The sequence below is a fragment of the Anopheles coluzzii genome, chromosome 3 (assembly GCF_943734685.1).
Source record: "Anopheles coluzzii chromosome 3, AcolN3, whole genome shotgun sequence".
Classification (NCBI taxonomy): domain Eukaryota; kingdom Metazoa; phylum Arthropoda; class Insecta; order Diptera; family Culicidae; genus Anopheles; species Anopheles coluzzii.
The window spans coordinates 64,947,868-64,968,461 of NC_064671.1; the positions used below are offsets into that span (position 1 = coordinate 64,947,868).

The 20,594-nt window shown below is 44.1% G+C and overlaps 2 protein-coding genes across 3 annotated transcripts in view; both read right to left on the bottom strand.

Annotated features, from left to right (window-relative positions):
- LOC120955526 (serine-rich adhesin for platelets) overlaps positions 1-16,107 on the bottom strand; it is a 70,969-nt gene extending 54,862 nt beyond the window's left edge. The window contains exon 1 of one of the 2 annotated variants that reach the window (XM_040376474.2): positions 14,919-16,107. The gene's annotated coding sequence lies outside the window, so the exon portion shown is untranslated. The remainder of the gene's footprint in view (positions 1-14,918) is intronic. The other variant, XM_040376479.2, reaches the window with a different exon arrangement.
- Positions 16,108-18,282: 2,175 nt separating this feature from the next.
- Positions 18,283-20,257, bottom strand: LOC120958650 (mitotic apparatus protein p62-like). Its single transcript, XM_040381595.2, has 2 exons — positions 19,153-20,257; positions 18,283-19,082 (listed from the first exon to the last, which is right to left on the bottom strand). The coding sequence occupies exons 1-2, from the start codon at positions 19,572-19,574 to the stop codon at positions 18,443-18,445; spliced, it is 1,062 nt and encodes a 353-aa protein (XP_040237529.2). The 5' UTR covers positions 19,575-20,257; the 3' UTR covers positions 18,283-18,442.
- Between the last annotated feature and the right edge of the window lie 337 nt (positions 20,258-20,594).

Sequence of the window (20,594 nt, forward strand, 5' to 3'; positions counted from 1 at the left end):
GGATGGTGTTGTTAAAGCGATTAAAGTAAAGTTTCCCCTCGCGAACACCGGTGGCTCTCCAGGTCAGCCGAATTACAGCCGCTTTCGGTGACCCTAATGAGCGGCAGGGCCTTCTAAAGCCGGCTGGTACACTACCGAACGACGTCCTGGAGTTTATTTTTTGCTTCTTCTGTCCCTCTCTTTAGTCCAACCCGTCCATTTGCAAACTTAACCCCTTTCCAGCCCGCAACCTATTAGCTGCGCTAATGGTGCTCGATCAATGCCGAAATCATGATGGCGAACGATCAGGCCCGGCTGATGGCTGAAGTTATCGTTAAATATTTTGCTTGCAGCTCAGCCGCTCCGGCTCGTCAGGACTGTCCGGCCGTGTTTAAGGTGCACTTGATGAGTACGCACACGACAGGCAGGGAGCGGGGGAGGTCTCACACGGGGGCTCATGAGTTGAGTGACTAGTTATGAACCACTTCTACCGTTATTATTATTATTATGATGAAGTTGATGATGTTGAGCCAACGTTTACCCGGGCGCGGGCTACCTTACTCCCTAGAGGCTGGCCGATTTCGTCGGAGGATAGAGTTTTGATGCCTTCGATACCAGGAATCATGATGGTGATGCGAGCAGCACCAGTGCTGTAGGAAGTGAAAGTGCTTTCAAAACATTCAAAACGTTCTCATTGGCAGTTCAAGTTTGCTTCGGGCGGGGAGTGTTCTGTACCAGGACGAGGATTTTGGAGCATCGGATTTGAGGAGTGCTTTGGTAGTACTAATGAGTTGATGTTTCAGTTGCATAAATTTCTGGAAAGAAGCACTTCTGAAATTAAATTTAAATAGAACGCAAACACTATCAAACTAAACCATTTCCAACAATGCATTTCGTGCTACTGCATTAATAACAATCAACATAATTTCTTAAACTCTAACATTACATCATGGCCTAACGCTGCCCATGCATCGTTTTTATAATTTGGATTATTAACTAGACAAATTTCAATACCTTTTCCACCGCTCCTATACATCATCAACCCATCATCAGCCGGAACTACCGTTAGGGCTGCCGGCTTGCCTTCATTACCCATTTTCGGGCCATCCAAAACGAAATTGAACTGACAAGTAAGTAGTAGCTGTAGTGCTTCGAGGCTCCAACAACCGAGTGAAATAATGACAGATGAGTATGATGATAATGGCAGGCCCTGGTCGTGTATGGGGTAGTAGTAGTAGCTGTTACGAAATGCGACTCTGATCGATGCGCACCATCAGCGCACCAAAACAAACGGGCGTACTTTCGATTTCCGTTAACGTCTTTAACCCTTTTGTCGGCTTTGGCAGGGAAGGTTGTTTGATGCAACGGAATGTTGGGATGCGAAGGCAAGGTGGGTTTGTTTGAAAAATAAGGCAAATGCACATGTTTAGCACCTGCACTCGGGACTGCGCGCACTTACTCATTACCTGTTGAGACACTAAACGATTGTTGCGTATGTGCAATGTGGTTTTAGTTTTCATGAGCACAGACCACAATTTGTCTTGGATGTTCGTTGGTGGGTAATTTCTCAACGTCAAAGTGAATTAAAGGGAACACAAAGAAAGGAACGGGGCTACAAAAGTGTGAAAATTGATGTGAAATGTCAAACCCTATTACGAGTCTAATTGCCGAGATGTACGCGAGCAGCTAGCGCAAATATTGAACCGAACATCGGGAAGGCCAGCGGGCTAAATCGCTGGCTTCAGGTTCGTGTGAACATTTTTCTTGCCCCGTGCATCGATCATAAATCAAAGCGATTTGTGTGTCTGTGTGGTTTTTTGTTTCTCTTCTCTTTTCAGCTCTTCTAAGTTGGTTTTTGGGAGTGCGATGATGATGATCATCCACAAGCGAGTGGTTTTAGTGCCGGTTGAATGTCTTTTTGACCTAACCAAGTTCTGTGAGGAATTTTGGACTTTGCGGTTTTGAGGGTGCATTATACTTGGAAGGAAGCTTAGCAGATTCGGGGTTGATTTTGGAACTAAATTAAATCGTTATTTTAGTATTTTTTTGGTCGTTTTTGTTTTCCTTCATGTAAGATAACTTAAAATGTGACTAAATGATCCTCAAGAGAATTTTATTAGGAAGCAATTTAAAATATTGTTTAAGTATAATTACGGTTAAAGCATGTTTAACATAAGACATATCCACATTAATTAATGTATGAATTGATGAGATTAAAAACAATACCATGGTATTTTTTTTCTGTATTAATTCATTCAAGAATGAATTTTTAAAATTTTCAATTTATTTTCTATTTATTCAGTATTGCAATGGAAGACACTCTTCTTCTTAACTTTTTTTTAGTTACTTCTTGGTTTTATATATTTTGCTCGCTCAATGCCTATTATTATCAATGATAGTAATAAGGCTTGTTAAGGCTATTATAGTTAAGGCTTGTTAAACAATACATAGCTTAGTATATGATAAGAGTATAACTGAATGAAATAAATAATTAAAATTATAATGATAATAAAATGCAATACATAACATATAATCTCAGCTGGTCAAGGCATGGGCGTTTCCGAAGACAGCCCCAAAGCATTTCCACTGTGTTTCAAAGCAAACAAAATAAACCATAATATTATATCATACCCTTAATCCAATCAATGCCTTACGAAATTACCTTCATCTCATTTCCAAACATTATTGTCCTCCTTAACTGCTCCCTTGTTTACCATTCCGTATGCCGGTAATATCCCATTCCCTTGTGCCAACAATTCCGTTGCAATGTTTGCACACAAACACACACATTATTCGGTTACGATAATCGGATTTCGACCGGATGAGCACCGATCATCCGCGCAGTAGATCACCGCCTTTTAATCCGCCGATGATTCAAAACAACCCGGCCCAACTGGCCCGACGCCATTAGGACTGGGCAAACCGGGTCCCACCAGGGGCGGCAACTTTTTTGGGTTGCTGCCGCTGCTGCCACCGCTGATTACGGGTAACAGGTTTTCGGTGTTTCGTAATTTTACTCCGCCAAAAACCCGCTGCGATAATATGGATGCGGTTGTCTGTGTGTGTGTGCGTATGTGTGTTTATGTTTCTTTTAAATTTGTTTCACCTTCCTCCGATCTTTTCCCAGCGCCTTGAGAATGAAGCCGGTTGCTAGAGCTTTTGCTGCTCCGCGAGCGTTCGTGCGATCGCCTTGGCATCCGATCAGGCCCGATGATGTCATACCGCGACAATCTGCGCCTGAAGGAACCGCAAAAGTTTCCTTTTTTCCCCCTTCACGTACCAATCGTTTTCATTGCGCCCGCAGATGGCGGGTGCAATCAAATTTCGATGGAGCACTTTTAGCGCAATGTTCTCGAGGCGCCTTAAAGGCGGTCAGGAATTCTCCTGCGATTCGTAAGTAATAGTCCATTTATTTGCTAAAAGCTTAACACCCTCCGCTTACATGGATGGACGGTGCGGACAATTGATATTCGGTGCACACACGCACACTTGTGGCGGGCTGTGTCGGATAATGAGTGGGTACCGGCGACTGAGCGTCAACTCCTCCCTGCCGAATGGGGCAAATAGCTCTCGCTGAAACTTGCCCGATGGGAGCGATTTTCCTTAAGGACACAACTTTTGCTGCGCATAATTAGGTACCATAAAAGACAATGGCACACAGTGTGCGGGGAGGGCGCATTGGGCACACAAAACTGTCGCCAGTTGAACGGTACAGGGTAACCGCCGGCTGGTAATCGTAATAATTATAGCACTAATTATAATCATCATAATGGCAACTATTACGAACGAGAGCATCTTGTTGTCGCTGTCGGTACGTCGCACGGTATTTATCGACATGGCATGTTAGGTTCCTGGTGCTAGTGGCGAGTTGGTAAGACTAAGAAGAATAATAGAATAGAAGCCAAAGCAGTTAGTGCTCAGCGCATTTATTTTGCGCTATTTTGCTAAAAAAATCTTCAGTTTCACTAATCTTCACGGGTGGAAACAACAAGACGGTAAGGAGATATTCCCTTCGGTTAGCTAGCGAGCAAAAGCTTCCGAAGCTCGCTTCTCCCTTCTTGAAGTCATCGTGCGTCTGTCCATTGCAGCTGACGATGACGAGTCAGAACTTGGGATCGTTTCCATTCCATTCGCGGATTAAGTGACCGAACGTGGAAGACACTTGTTGGTGGAGAAGCGCAAGAAGAAGAAATGCCGGGACGAGAGAAAGAAAGAGAGAGAGAGAAAGAGTGCAAGAGCAGGAACTCAACACAGAAGATCGTTAGCATAATTTTCTGTCACATTCTTTGACGAACGGATGGGATGAACATGGGCCAAGCAACACTCTAGTGGTGGTGCAATTTGCAATTGATGGTGTGTTTTTTCTGCACTTCTCTCTATCCTGTCTCCATCATACAAATGCTGAACCTTTTTTGCACTACTATTCCAGCTTCAATTTAGCGAAGAAAGCTCTTTTTTTTGCTCGCGCTCACCACCCACAATCATTAGTGTGTCTTTTTCTTTATTGCTTTGGAGCGATGTAGCTTGCAGCAGCAGAAGAGAAGTGTGAGGTGCAGAAACATACCCCGTCTCCAGAATGCTACAGTTTGGTAGGCCGAATGGTTGTAAAATTCCATTATCATACTGCCATCACGGGTAAGCCAGCACGGGTCGGACAGCACGGAAAACCCGGCTAGATACGGCAAAAACCACCCAACCAGCCACGGCGGTTACGGGGCGAGCAATTTTGATTAAACATTGATGACTTTCAATTCAACGTGCTGATGGGGCTGGGGTTGAGGTTATAAGAAGCTGGAGACGCTGAGACCGGTAGAATCCAATGGGTCGAACCGGTTTTTTGTTGCTTCAAAAGTGGCAAGAAACTGCGAACGCCACGAGCCGGTGGACGCGTATCGTAAGACGGCATGTCGGTTCGCAGCAGTAACCACCATAGCCATCACGGTTGTCCTATGGCTTATCTAAAGCTTTTTCTATGCTTGTTGTTGTTCTGCTGCTTTGTTTTTGCCACTTGCTCCGTGGGCGACTGAAGCTTAATTTGTTGGGCTTGTGTTTTTTGGTTTGTTCATCCGTTTACATGACGCTGTTCCTTTTGAGGCTCTCGGGTTTTTGCTGTCTTATTCGCGTATAATAGATAAGACACAAATTTGTTAGGTTAAGCGAAGTTAAGCGATACAATGATGGCATCTGATGTAGATTGAGAAACAAAGAACAAAAATAGGAAACTTTGTTCAACAAAGCAAGAACATTAATAAAAAGATAGAAAAAGCAAATGTAAAGCGAAACAGATAAAAAAATAGATAAAAGATAAAATTATACGCAAAATTAAAAGAAAACTAAAAAGAATAATAACAAAGAGGTTTTCCAAAATTAAAGAAACAATAATCTGAAGACAAATTAGTACATTCAACAGAAATGAAAGTAAACAAAACAAAACAAGAAAGTGAAATGATCAAGAAACAAACAACTGAAGCGGACATACAAAGAAGAACACTTTCCCTGCTTGTGTACACACATTCTGGGTGAGTTCTTCATGCAATTTAAAGTTAAAATTAAGCTGCCAATTCGTTAATGTAATGGAGCGGATGCCGAGTTTATCGCTTGCCCTCATCTTCGCGGTAAGCCACCAAACGAAGAAACCGCGAGAGAGTGAAAACTCCATCTTCAAATTAACACATCATTCTCGGAAAGCGAATTTTCACCCGACGGTTTCGCTTGTTGTTCGTGATAAAATGCACCTACAGCTTTAACGCTCAACCCGGCCCGCTGTAGCTCTCCCTCGCTCACCACCCAACTCACCGCATGCTTGAGAAGCTTTCCTTCGGTGCTGCGAATTCTGGTGAAATTTAAGTAATTTCTCTCTCTCTCTCTTCGTGCTCCTCGTTGGACAGGTTTCACCCCTGCTTCGTAAATACTTCCACACCGCACGACCGGCTCACGGGCTGACCTTGACGTGGTCGGTTGTGTGTATGTGGTGTGTTTGTGCGTGCGATGCACGGTGAAAGAAGAACCCGCTTTCGCTGCATCGCTCTGGGGCGGGCAGGGCAGTAAGCGTACATTTCCACCTATAGCGATGCTCGTTTCACCATTTGATGTGCTTTTCTCCCAGTGCACATACATACATACGCACACACACACAAGCGTCACGTGATAAGCTCAACCGGGTGTTGCCTCGTCTCTAACCAATCAATCGCTGAACGCCGTTGGCCGGTGTCTGCTCCAGCTTCCAATCTGTTCCGTTCTAGCCAGCCCCTCGGTGATCTTTTTTCACCCGCTTCGTCTTTTCCCCGTTCAGGCTCCACTCTCGTACCGGTTGGCTGAGAGCGTACGAGCATAAGCACGGGCGCATATCGTACGTGCGTGGTGCATTTCCATGTCGAACGGAACGGCTAATTGAATTGTTTTCACTTTTCAGCGTCAATTTGCGGGCAGCAGCGGACAGGCGGCGGCGAGTGCCGTTGATTGGTACACAATCAGTCACCGCGGGCACCGGACATTCCCGGAGCCGGATGCGCCGCGTACAGTATATGTTTGTGTTTTGTGTATCAACACTAGCGCGTGTGATTAAACATTCGCCATTTGCAGGGCGAGCGATAGAGCAAATTGGCATTGGGAACAGGAGAGAGAGAGAGATGCCTTGGAAAATCGTCCGCTCGGTATGCGTATGTGTGTGCAAAATTTTTGCAAGGAAAACAAATCAATCAACGGCGGTAGCCTTTCTTCTACTTTTTTTGGGAATTCTTTGAGCTTATGGAAACGAGCGATGATGATGATCCTGATGTGCTGGCGATGATTTTCCAGCGCCGAAAAGAACATCTGTTGAAAACGGGGTGCTTTCGTTTGCGAGTTGATTGATAGCTTTGTGATAGAGGGTTTGTTCTTTTTTGCTGTTGTTTGCTAGACGGACACATTTTAAAGCAGATGTCGAACGACTTCACATCACGTAGCCGTTTGTAGGTTGGTCGGAGATCGGAGGCACTCATATCGTGGGGAGAGTTTGGACTAACAAGTGATAATGACTTTACCGTCGTTAGGTGTTGATTTGTAGCATTAGCCATCGCCTGCCGGCGTGTAGCGTGTTATGATTATGAATCGGTACGTGGTGCCTTAATTATATTTTAATGCATTATGTATCGAGTGCGTAGAAGCTGAAAGTGGTGTTTGACTGCGTTGCATCATTGCTTTTGTTTTGTTTTGGTTTATTAATATTTCATTCAATATGACAAATATCTTACTATTGTCAATGTATACGTTTGAAGGATATTTTTTTAAACTACATCCATTTTATTAACATTTATACTCCAAGTAGTTTTGAAGGATGTCTTTTAACAAAATTGCTTTAGGCGGATTTTAGACAATTTTGCAAATACAGTGCACTAAAACCCGTTTTACAGGGGTTTTCACACGTTCGAAATATTTTGGCACACTGTATAGAGACATTCGGCCCAATAACAAGGCCGAGCAAGGGAATCATTGCGTCATACTCTAGCTGTTGGTCTTCATACTCTAAGTCTTTATATTTGAGAAGCAGTGTATTGGTTTTAATAATAAAAGGTTTAAAATAACCACCACAAAGTAAAAATAAATAAACCAAGAAATTGAAAATAATTAGATATCATTGATTTTCCAAGTGCTAGCATAGCACCCTATGTTAGACTCTTCGTTATTTCGTAAGAAAATAACAATTTAGGCATTTGATATATCATCCATAACGCTGAAATCTTCCGCGTTACAAACAAAACATGTTTTATGGTTTATAGATATGTTGTAAAAAATGTCAGGTATATACAAAATACTGCGTTTTTATTAAAGTACTAAATCCTCGAACACACCGGAATGGCAAGTACAGGGCGTTCTGTTCTTTGTACGGTAGTGCAGGTGAACGATTTTTGTATGGTGCACCATGCAAAGGCATGCGCTTCGAGTATGTTTGAATGCATTTTTTCACATTTGAGGTTAAATGATAAGTCTGCATTTTCGACAACATGTTGAAGACATGTTAATTAAGGTTTGGTGAAGAAATGAGGATATACAAAAGTATATTTTTTTAATTCATCACCAATGTTTAATAATTTTGTTTTTAGTACGATTTTTTCAGTTAGTTATAAAAAAGGTACAAGAAAGGAATATTTTTGTAAAAATTTTCATTAAAAGTGAATAAATTTTACATTCCAATGATATATTATTCGTCCACCTACACCACAAATCTCATCATGTAAAAAAAGGACAAATTTTTGGGGGAAAAATTTGTTCGGAAAGATTTTTAGATGAAATGATAGAGTTTTGATGTTACATATTTTTCTGAATTATTTATTTAGCTTTGTAATAAACATTCTGCTGTTATGCGACTGTTCGTTTATCCGTGCTATTGCGTAATGACAGTTCAAAACAAGGGAAACTTTGCGCGCTGAGGAGGATATTTGAAAAAAAAACAAAAACGATTATCAGAGTCCCGATGAGCCCAGATAAACGGCGCTGCAATGTAATTTCAAATCGCAGGCTTGTTCTATGGTGATGAGTAGGCAATATTGCTTGTGAGAATTCATAATAACAGTTTTTGACTTTTTGCTGCTATAACTACACTTTAAAACAGATTGTTTGTTATTTATCTTTATTCAAACAGTTTTTAAAGAGCAGATAATGAAATGAGATTGAAATGCCATATAATGCGCTTTAGTTTCAAGAAAAAATACTAAATTTGACATGACACCGAAGAGAAGGTCAAATAGAGTAATGGTGAGCTGGTCAGACTTACACTTAATTCATTACCACGCAGCCGGATAATCATGCCGTGCTACAGAGGAGCGATCAATTTTAGGTTTGAGCCCATGACGGGCATGTTATTAAAATGTACGGCTTGACGACTGTGCCACGGTACCGCCCCTCAAAATACGTTAACTATTAAAAAATACAGTTAGTAGCTTCTATAACGAAAACATTCTAAATAATCTAGGGATAAAAAAGATCTAAGAGGATTAAAAAGATAGAAATTGAGAGATATAAAACATTTTTTGTTCAATTTTTCTTGTTTCAAAACTCATGAAAACCATTTTCAAACCCTTTCACAAAGTTCAACAAACGATTCAAATGTAGCATTTTATCACTAGCTTTGATTTTGAATCACTAAATACATGCTCGACTCTACACACTAGCAAAAAGACTGTAAAATAGTAGGAGCTAAAAGCATCCGAACTGGTTAAACAAAATGTAGGAAATCGATCAAAACTTGTTGCTCGCTACTACTCTGCAGTGAGTGCGGAGGATAAAAAAACACAGACAGCATTAATGTTTAATACCGAAACAACACGAGGAAGAGAAACAGTAGAAAACTCCCCAGACACTCGCTCGCTTCCATACGCATAGACGGACATACGCACTTTCCACCAGCACTAATAAACCGGAAAATGTTTCACACTCGACCTATCGTTTTGGTTGGCGGGGCTGTTTTTTGCCGTTTGCAATTCGAACGTGCACCAAAGCGAACAGGGATCGAACACCAATTTCTCACGCCCCGCCAGTGCTTCGATTCGGGGTGTAAAAGGTGATCTGTCACCGGGCACAGGAAGTACAGCGTTCGAGCAACATTTCAGCACGTACCAAAATGGTTTGTGTGGTCGTGGTTTTTCCTTCGCGGAGCGGTGTGTCACTTGCGGATCAATAAGGAAAGGGTGCTTGGAGTTGGCATGATGCAGAGGAAAACCAAAAACCATCCTCGGATGATGGCATAGTGCAGCAGCATCGAACGTGCACGGCCTGTGTGGATGGTACTGATGATAGTGGTGAAAGAAATCGGTTCGTTAACCGTAATTAGAAAGTGTCTATCGATTTCATCAGGGCCGACGAGGGCCACCCTGCCACATGGGTGAGGCGTGTTAAGCTTTTCCTCTGCGTTTGCCTGCATATGTTAAAGCGGGGAGTGGCAGGGAGGCATACCGAAGCGGGGGGAGGAGTGTGTCGGTCGATACGGAAAAGTTCACTTTTGATGAATGATGATAATGAATATCGGTTGGCACTGGAGAGGTCCGCTGGGCTGTGGTCGAGTTCGATGGACTCACTTAATTATGTCATAATTTATTCATTGCCACTTCGTACTTCCGTTCGAGGAGCCGGAAAAAGGGTTAGAGGCGAACATGGGTGTACATCTCCTTGCACAAGCTCCTAGTGACATCCGGTGGGCATGGTTTCGAGCCCCGTTCGAGTGCAAAGTTGATGCTTTTGCGCCTTAATTGAGCAATTGAGCTTCCACTGCCAGACAGAAAATAATGATCGATTGAGGGTGAGAGGCGCCTCAGGGATAAAAGAGGGTGAACGAAATGGGTTCTTAAAAGTTGCCGACGACACCCACAACACTTTGCACAAATGACCAATAAATAATTGCTGCACATTAATGCGGTACGGGAGACAGTGCGAGCATCGAATGCCGTTTATGAGAAGATCACTTTATGGAGTTTGGGGGCGATGGGAAGAGGACAATGAAACGATTTTAGCATGGAAAGCCTCGGGACGACTACATCGGAAACTGTTAAATTATTGCCCACTCAAACACACACACACATAGGAACAGAAACGGAACACAGGATAGTGAATTGTGTGCAATCAACAGCACAAAAAAACGAGCCCAAAACTCCGATCGGACGAACTCATCGGTACGGTACGCAATTTAATAGCGTCCGGAGAGTACTTGGGGCCAGTTTAAAAAATAAAGGGAGGAGCGTCGTGTGGTTTTGTCGCTTGCGTTGGGGTAAAATATATTGCAATAACCCTCAAGCGATGTCTGCGATACGAGGAGCGGGGAAAAAGCAATCGCCGGGGTGTAAAAATTGGGAAATCGTTCTCGTTTTCCGTATCGAGTGGGTCCCTGTGTGAGAGCATCGAAGCATTAGGGAAGGTATTAATCTCGTTACAACTCGGTTACGATGCACTTACTTCCAGTCGGAAGGCATCGAGAGAAGAGCAGTTAGGGCAGTTACATAAATCATACCTTCGATACAGTCAACCACTGTGGGGCTGCTTGATCAAGAATACAGTGCTGGTTGGTGGTGAATATCCCTGGAGGACACTCTCACGGAGGTAGGTGGGCGATTCCTTTTTACCGATTCGACCATTAGTACCCGCAAGCATGATAATTCCGATGGTCAAATGATCGTAACCGTGTGCTACCCCCAGTGGTCGGTCCAATTTCTTTCACTAAATCATCAATCTCTGCCGAAAGCCAAGCCCTTTCGGGCTGGATTGCCAGTGCTCATTGCCGCCATCGGACGCCACTGTAACACGAGACCGAGATGGCACGAGAAGCGGCGTGTGCATTATTGGTCTCCGTCGTCGGCCACCGGTTCTGGACTAATTGGATTAGTCGTGCTCGTCGACTGCATTTGTTGTTCGCTTTTCCGCCGACCGCTCAGCCTTGAGCGTCAGTCGTGCCGCATGGGGGTTTAGTGCAGTGACGTCCCTGCCAAATCCAAAACCCACTGATGGCAGGCGATGGTGTGTGCAGGCTCGTGATAAAATGCATGTTGCAACAATGCAACCTCTTCCTGTGGTGTCTCTCTCCCACAAACACATAGACACACTGTGAGTGAGAATAATCGGACAAACGGTTGGCCGCAGTGGCGTGTGTTTGGCATTTGGCGGATTTGTGCCTATCCCTAGGACTAATTCGCACTGCCAATGGTTCGCTTCTGCAAAAGCAGCAACATACCGAACCGTTCCAGCTGACCTAGAAGCCGACGTCTTACCGCATTGCCGTAAGACAGGGCAGTAAGACGGATTTCGGACCTAACTGAAACCGTTGTTCGGGCCAGTGCGGTCAAACGGGCGCGCAGCAAATGGGTATAATATAATCGAATGTGCTCGGCCCCGGCTAGAAGTTCGTCCCGGGCCTGGGAGTCATAAAAGATAAACCCGTTTTTACCCCACTAATTATCACATTTGTAACTGTAGCCTCATGGCGGGATGCTTTCGGTCTGTGTGAGTGTGTGTGAGAGAGAGAGAGAGAAATGGAAAAAGGGGAAAGATACGTAAATCATCTCAGCGCTCGCCGGTTTTTGGGGTGTATCGCACCCCGACAGTTGTTCAACTGTTTGATTTGTTACGCCGGTAGAGTAGCTTCTCCCGACCCATTCGTACGATCTTTCTGCCTGAACCGCTTCTTGGGAAGTGGAAAAGAGTAAAAGCGATCGGGCTTCTTTAGATGATACGGTTTGGGGTAGAAGTTTTCAACAGTTGATTAGGTTTGATGATGAGGTGATTGCCTAGTGAATGCAGTGGGATCAGAAGGGTATGAAGGGATGTGAGGAGGGCAACCCTAGCATTATCCTACCAACCGTCGCGGTTTGGAGTTTGATGATTGACGACCGAGAGAAGAGGATGATCATTTAAAGCTCGTTGCGTGAGAATGTTAAGCAATTAATTTGATAGCCATCTTGTTAGATTGAGGACAAGGACGAGATTTATTTGAATTTAATTCGATTTTGAAGAGCTTTCCAGTTACTTTTTATTCTAATTTCTTAGAATTCTAAATCTTCTGATGTTTCTTTAGTTTTGTTTAACAATGAGGCGCTTGAATTCTTGTTTGAGATGATTCCTTAATTAAATAAATTAAATTCGTTTGAAAAACATAAAAATACATTTAAATTAACTGATAATAGCAAAGCTTTAAAATTTATCATTAACGTTTTTTCATCATTACATATTGTTCTTTTTAATTGATCTGATTTTTCTTATATTTTCTAATATAATTTCAGTTTTTTAAAAGAATGTGTTAATTCTTTTGTGGTTGCAATAAAATTGTAACAATCGATTTGATTTTTCACACGAGGAAACAATAAAATTTGGAACTTAAACTATTCCTCGTTTCGGAAAAAAATCGCTCCCAAAATGACCAATATCGGCGCGGTAATAAAACGTTACTTCCAAAAACCTTCGCATTTTCGGCACAATCAATTCTTTCGAAAACAAAACCCCCTCCCGTCAGTGCCGGTCCGAACGAAACCGAGGCCTGCGTACGAGCATTATTTAATTTTAACTTATTTCTACTTATTGCCCGGTAACTGTGCCTCCCGGCGAGGCGCCGTAAACGATTCCCGTTTCGAGATCATGAAAATTCATCACAGTTTATCGCACGCCGGTGGGTGGGGGTACAACGAACCGATAGATCGGTTTCAAAATCCCCGACAAAAACGCAATTTCTACGCCCCCGCAAACCTTTGCCGGACGTGAAAAAAAACGAGTGGAAAAGATGGAACTGTGAGTATAAATTGGAGATCTACGCAGAGCAAAAAAAAAAACCGATTAAATTTCCATCCACAAGTGTGCGACTTATCGGTTACGTGCGTGTGTGTGCAGGGCTTTTTTTGGGCGATTGAGACACTCCAAGAAGTACTAAAAAAGTATGTTAAATTGCTGACAAAAAAATCACCTCAGCCAAAGCTTACGGTTTGATGGATACAGCGCTTCACGCCGGCCGTCGCAGAGACAGAATTGGTGGTGGGCCATAAACCATGCCGAAATGGAGCATGCTTGGCTCGCTGTGCGTGTATGTGTGTGTGAGTGTTTAGGAATGTGAGGCAAGAGACACCCAGAGGCGTTTGTAAGAAAACACCGCTCAGCCGAGGCGAAACCAGCAAAGCGCGAACTTAAGCACTTGCGGTGCATACATTCGAACGCCCTGTGCCCTCCCAGCGGGTGTGCGTATTGGCGCGATTTATTTAATGTGGTTTTCTGTTGTTGTTGTTGTTGTTTTTGTTTTGCCAGCCTGCTAAAAGGTAAATCAATCTAATACTGAAATCGTCAAACGCGCTGCTGAGATTGCTGAGCATTCTTGCGGCACATTAGCACCGGCAAATCGATTAGTTCATGCAGTTTCGCAGCTCTTTCGTAGCGCCAGGGTGCCTTCTGCTCTATGAACCTGTCCATGGTGCCGGTTTTTTTATATATTACAAATAGCAGTCTAGGAAAGGTATTTTCCCGCACGGCGAGTAGCAAAAGGAGTAGCGCCAACGAATGTTTGATCTGATTTCTTTTATTGCTTTACAGTCGAGCTTTATTTCAGGCATCGACTAGCTGGAGCTTGAATTGGAAGTAGGAGTAAAAACTACATAAAAACCTCTCGAGGCCAAAGAAAGCAAAATGTGAACAAGAAAACTTCCACAAAGTTTGCGCCAACGAAAGCACTCCGTTAGGTAGGCTGAAAAAAGAGGTGTTTATAGCCGTTGATGTTGTTGCTGTTGCTGTTGCTACTTTTTCTTCTTCCAACCCACCAATGGCATGTGTTCGGTTTCGGTATTAGTTTGTTTAACAGACGACATAAAATGTGCCAATATATGCGCCCGCGTGTGTATGCGCAGGATTCAATCAACGATGCGTCCCATAAATGTATTTACTGATGCAAAAAAAAGTCCTAACAAAAAAGCTCTTCCCGGGACCAGGGGTTTTTCCCTCTCCCCATTTCACAAATCAATTCATGTGTCATTCCACAATGGAGCTCCGTTGCGCTTTGTTTGATTGAGAAAATAATGAAGTTTTCGATGGAATTTTCATTTATTGCGCTGCGAATGAGCATCGATCCTGGGACGCGGCTCGGACACACCCATTCGATGGGCCAATGTTGGGGAAGGTTGTCAATATAAAATGGTGGAAAAAAGGGGTTGTCGCTGAGTAAGCAATTCGATGGTTTTTAATTAACAAAATCTGATGAACAGTATTGATTTTAAAAGAATCAAAACATTGAAACGATTTATCGATTTATTTGCGTACCGGGCAGTTTTATCAACAGAATAAAACTGATGTACGAGACTAAGTTTATTAAACGTTCTGTGAAAATGGATTTGACCCCTCCTCATGCAAAAAATCGCATTCGACGAAATTAATGCAATAAATAATTCATTCGCAATTCACTCACTTTTCCCCGAATGTGTAGATGTTGCATTGTAATCTCAACCTACCTTAGCGTGTTATAGCAGCGATGGAAATTCACCCGGCAGGGGTTGCCCGCACTGGTAGAACCGTTATTTTTCCAGGAAAAACTGCTATCAGCGTGTTGCGTTGACAAAAAAAACTTTTATAAATTTTCTCTTTTTTTAGCACCACCACTCCCGCGAGAGAGCGATTCTTCCGGAAAGAATATTTTGTTCACTCGTGCACCTAATCCTGCCACGCGTTAAGCCCGTTCACTCACCCGAATAAGCCTTTGCGTACGGAGACGAGGATCAATTTTCACACCCCGTTTCTAATCACACTCACCTCACTGACGCACACAAAACGCATCCCGGGCTCGAACGCCCAAACCTTCGCCCTCACGCACGTGTTTCGGTGGAAAATCACACGACTTTTTTTTTGCACGCCGCACACCGCACGATACGGGTGTATCGCAAATTCACGCGCTAAACTTTTGATGCCGGGGCTTAGATTCGCGCTCGTGCCAACGACACACACCCTCCCGCGCGCGCCGTAACGTGATCGAGCAGACTGTAGCACTTGTAGAAACACGCACGCCAACACTGGACGCACAAAGGCAGAATAGAAGGAAAACAAAAACGCACTCACACACGAACCCAACTACGCAAAAATAGTTAAAATACCAACGGTCGTCTTAACGTCACCCCAGACACCCCCAGGGCTCACTGAAAGCGCGTGATTTTCCTTCGCAGACTGATTATGGGTATCGCAGTACGTACGTACAATAACAACAGCACCGCACCACACAACAACAACAGCACTCACGCGCACTAATGCTAATTCGGTCTGCAAGCTTCGGTCGAGGTTTGGGCTTAATTCTTCGACACTCGTTTTTTCCTTCGTTCGTACCGCGTTGTACCAGCAAAGGGCGAAATGCGTGTTTGAAAGTGTGCTTGTGTGTGTGTGGGGTTGGTTTTGTGTTTTCTGTGTGTTGTTCCACCCAGCCCGTGGTGGTTCGTTGTTCGATTTTTTTTTGTTATGTTTCGCTTGCTCAGCTTTTCTCTCTCTACCGCAACGGGACCGACGGGACCGACCGTGCAGGTGATGTTTGCCTTCGAAGGCACAGCCGAAGACTGAGGTGCGTTTCGCGCGGACGAACTGCGAGTAGCCGCGAGTAGAAGATCACTCGTGTGGCCCCTTTTCCTCTCCTGCCTTCAACCGCCAGCAAAGGGGGAATCGATCGGTGCTGATCTGCCATGATCGTGGAGCCAGGGAGGGTTTCCGATCGGTGCTCGCAACTCTGATGCTGCGCTGATTGGTTTAAGGTGGATTTAAAGAACAATATGTTTTAATTTTATTGGGAAAGTAAATGACAAAGAATTATCGCATAACACGTACTAAATCAACATATAATATACAATATTTTAAAATAAACTTCCACAATAATTTAAAAGTTTGCGTTACAATAGTCTGCCTCTTAATTGCATGGAGATAACTTGTTTATTATCTTTGCAAATTTGTATAAATAAGTTTTTTTTTTTAATTTCATGTATGTATATTTTTATGAATTTTTGTAAAATTCTAATGAAATTTTCAAAAATTATGTATGTCCAACGCTTCCTACACTGTGACACTGAACGTACTGCCCCGGTCTCTGCTGCTCCTCGTCGGGTCCACTACACGCGTGCTTTTGGATGGCTTCGTGATTCGTTCTCTCGGCCGGTGGAGCGAAGATGGAGAGAATGAAGGAAAGCGAGCAAAACAACCAACACCCTCAACCACCTCCCCCCCCTCAGACCGAGCCAAACCACGCGGAATGCGATGTCAATGTGCTCTACAAAGGGCTCCTCCGGGTTGTGTACGTGTGTCGTTGTGTGCGTGTGCTCCGCCTGGTGGTTCAGCTTACGCGGGCGTAGCGAATCAAGAATGGCTCTCCAAGGGCGAAATAGAGAGTAAGTGGGTGAGTGTGGTGGCAGTGTTTAGGCTAAAGCCATCCCGTGCCATTCTGACCAAGCACGTTTAGGCAGGGGTTTCACCTCGCATGGTGATCTGTCGTTATTTGTTATTTATTAATAAAAAATCTACGGACAGCGAGTGGCCCTCTTGAAGCGAATTCGCTAACATACATTACATTAAAGTCATATTTTAGTCATCGTTTTGGCACGTTTAGTCTTCAGATACAATAGTTAACATTTAAAAGGTCGCACGGCACGAATATTTGATAATGCGGCGCGCGACATGTCAGGTTGATGACGATCACAAATGACATTAAACTCGCACAAATGACACATACGGATAAAGGGATCACAGGAGCCAAAGCGAGTGCGGCGTTCCTCCACGTCAGGTAACGATCTCGCTCGAAGCGATCTCGGCGGGACGTACATGTTGAGCTTCGAAAGAAGCGCCGACGAGTCGGTTCGATTGTCAAAAAGTCCTGCGACAAACAGCCTCTGAGCGTTGCAGTTTCGTTGCTTCAATGTCTCGATGCTAAGCCAATAATAGATGAAAACGAACGCACAGTTAAACATAAATTAACATAAAAATACGTAAATAAGAAATTAATCAATTAATGTGAATTATTGAAATAATTTTGTAAAAAAGATAAAACGTTTCATTTGAATGTAGAACCACGTTCTCTGTTTCGTTGTTCTTCTTCTTCTATGTGGCATAACGTCCTACGCGGACATGCCGGGCTATGCTCTTTAACAGTGTAGTTACGTAGCAAGTTTATGTCAAATATAAAAATCAAGTATCAGTTTAGCTATTAAAAACAAAAGTTATTGACAATTTTGCATTAAAAGTTAATTAAATGTTTGTAATACATAATTGTCCTAATAGTAATGCATGGAAAGTACTATAAATTAGCTTTTTAAAATAAAACGTTTCTCTGAATTATAATAGTTCTGAAACAATTAAATATAATCCTAAAACACCCTGAAACGCTAAAGTGGGAAGCGATCCCTGTTATTCAATCTTTTGTAGCGTGAATCCATAAAGCTGCGAATGAACAAGCAAAATGAACCGATCATGACAAAGCTTGCGGGTGGAAAGTTTTGTAAAATGAACTTCGTCGTTCAGCGATCGAGGTTCATTTGAAGTCATTATAGCAAAGCGATTGTGACGATCATACGATGAAATTAAATAAATTATTTCGAAATGCTGCAAAGTAATATAATAAAGCAAGTGAATTATCAGTATAATACCCTTTCTCTAATTCAGCATGAGCATTCTCCAATTAATAACGATTCATACTCAATCTGTACCCAATTCCATCAAAGCAGTTCAGTACCTCAATAATAATTATGCTAAATTTCATTGCGAATTTCTTGCACAAGTGACTGTCAGCGCCACATTCAAGCGCCACCCAAGCGACACCCAAAGACGTTACACACAAGCACAGGCGGCGTGTAATAACAGTATCATTAGTTCGATTTATTACGACATATTTGCACTTCGGTTCGAGGTATCTCGTTAACTACAGCCCTAACAGCAGCTTCCTACCGATATCGTTGTTCTCTGCTCTTAATCTTAATCACCTACAGCACATTCCATCCCCTCTCCCCCCATTTGTTCAGTAATCTTGCGCATCACCATCCGCCTCGCTGGCGTACTCGTACTGCCGATCGTCCTCTCCCTTTTCCGAACCGTCCGATTCTTCGTCCTCGTCATCGTAATCATCTCCCCGGTACTTGTCCTGGCTGGCTCCATCGTCGTCATCATCTCCCTCGTCTCCCTCATCGTAGTCGTCTTCCCCCTTCTTCCCAGCCTGCCGACCACCATTCTCCTCCTCCACTCCGTCCTCCTCGTCCTCCTCACTACCAAAAGACCGCTCAAAGTCGCTATCGAACCGCAACGCGTCATAGTTATCGTTGAAATCCGAATCCCGACCAGCGTCCGATCCACCCTCACCCTCATCGAACCCATCGTCCTGGGCAATCTGTTTGGCCGGACTCTTCTCCTCGGGCTGTGGAAGCTGCCCGACCGCCTTCTTCTTGCCGTACCCATGCTCGCTGCTGTCCCGCTCGTTCTCATGGTACACGATCGATTCGTAGCCGGTGTGGTTTTTCTTCGCATTGGAGCGTCCCTTTGCCTTCGGGCCGGCAGCGACCGTTTGCCGCGACGATTTGGTCGGCTTCATCTCGGTGGGCTTTTTCTTGTCCTTGCCACCGGCGAGACCGTACTTTTTGTGTTTGTCCGGGTTTTCCACATCACTAAAACAGGGGAATCATCAGTTCCGCTAAGCTCAGTGCGTTGTCTTTTGCCTACCTTTCGCTTCCTTACCTTTGCTCCTCGAACACTTCGTACGTCGGTTCGGGGCGGTAGTGGTGCGTGTCCACCGTTAGCCTGCCCTGCTCTTTCGCCAGCTCGTCTCCGGTACGCTTCGACTCGCCAAATCCCGTCTGCCGCTCGTGCCCATACTTGTTCCCATCCTTGCGGTGAAAGTTCTCCTTGTGCCGGTAGCCACCCTTGCCCGACTCGCTGTTCGAACGCACAAAGCCAACCTCACCGTCCTTAAACCCGCCGCCCGAGTAGTACTCCGGCTCCGGAGCGGCTCGACTCTCAACGGCACTTTTCAGCGGCAACGGACGCTGCAGAAACTTGGCCGGATCGAATATTTCCGGGTACATGTGCAAGCCGGAACATTCTACCAGCAGGATTGCAGCAACCACTAGCAACAACGCGCCTTCCACAGCACGACACATTTTCACCACCGTGTTCCTGTTTTGCACGATTCTTTTCACAGAGTTCTTTTAACGTGAGCTTTGTGACTGTGGCTCACGCTTTACACTCAACGCACTGCCGTATGCAAATGTATGCCGTTCGGTTCGGCGAGGTGTGATTTATAGCAGGAATGTGCTTTTCCTTCCCTCTACGATGCGGTTTTTTTGGTGCAGCTGTTGTGCAATTGCCAGCGACCCATTGTCCCAGAAACGAATGCCCTATCCTCCCACTAGACTAGGGAAGGGAACGCTCCTAACCGGGCCTATCGATATCGGACGGGAAGGGAGCCCAGACTAACCAAAATACTCACTCAGCTGGAACGCCTTCCGTGGGTACTTGCGTCGCCGCGCGTTTACGGTGACGAATTGTGTCACGGGCAGCGAATTGCATCTGGGCAGCTATTGCACTGACGGTGTGTTGGATGGAATTCTCCGTTGCTTCAACCGTAAAACAAAACACTGCAAGGGAACACCCTTCCGAAAGGCGTTAAAAGAAATTACGAGAAGAGCGCAGTTCTTGATGATAGTTTGAGGTATTAATAGAAACAAATGAATATTTTGGTTTTATCCTAGATTCCTTCGTGGCAATCGACCTGAGGTTAGCTCGTTTGAACTCAATTATTGATGTAACATTGATCTGTTTACAATGTGTACTACTCATGGCAACACCAAACGCGAGCTACCACACATAATCTCCAATTGCAATTTCGATTGCTCATTGTCGGTTAAACAACGACGGCCGATCGATAAGCCATCCGGCACTTGACCAAAAAAAAACGATGCGAAATGATTAGCCAGTCTACTTGACCCTCTGCCATCGTTACTGCCGGTACTTGGCCATTTGCCTTGGCATCGATAAGTTGGCAGTAGATTTGTCGTCTAATTTGATAGCAAATACAAAACCACACCCCCGCCGACTCCCAGGTACGCGCGATGCACGGAATGCAAAACTGCTGATAATAGAACACGGCAGCGATAACAAACCACTTTTATTTTCGTACG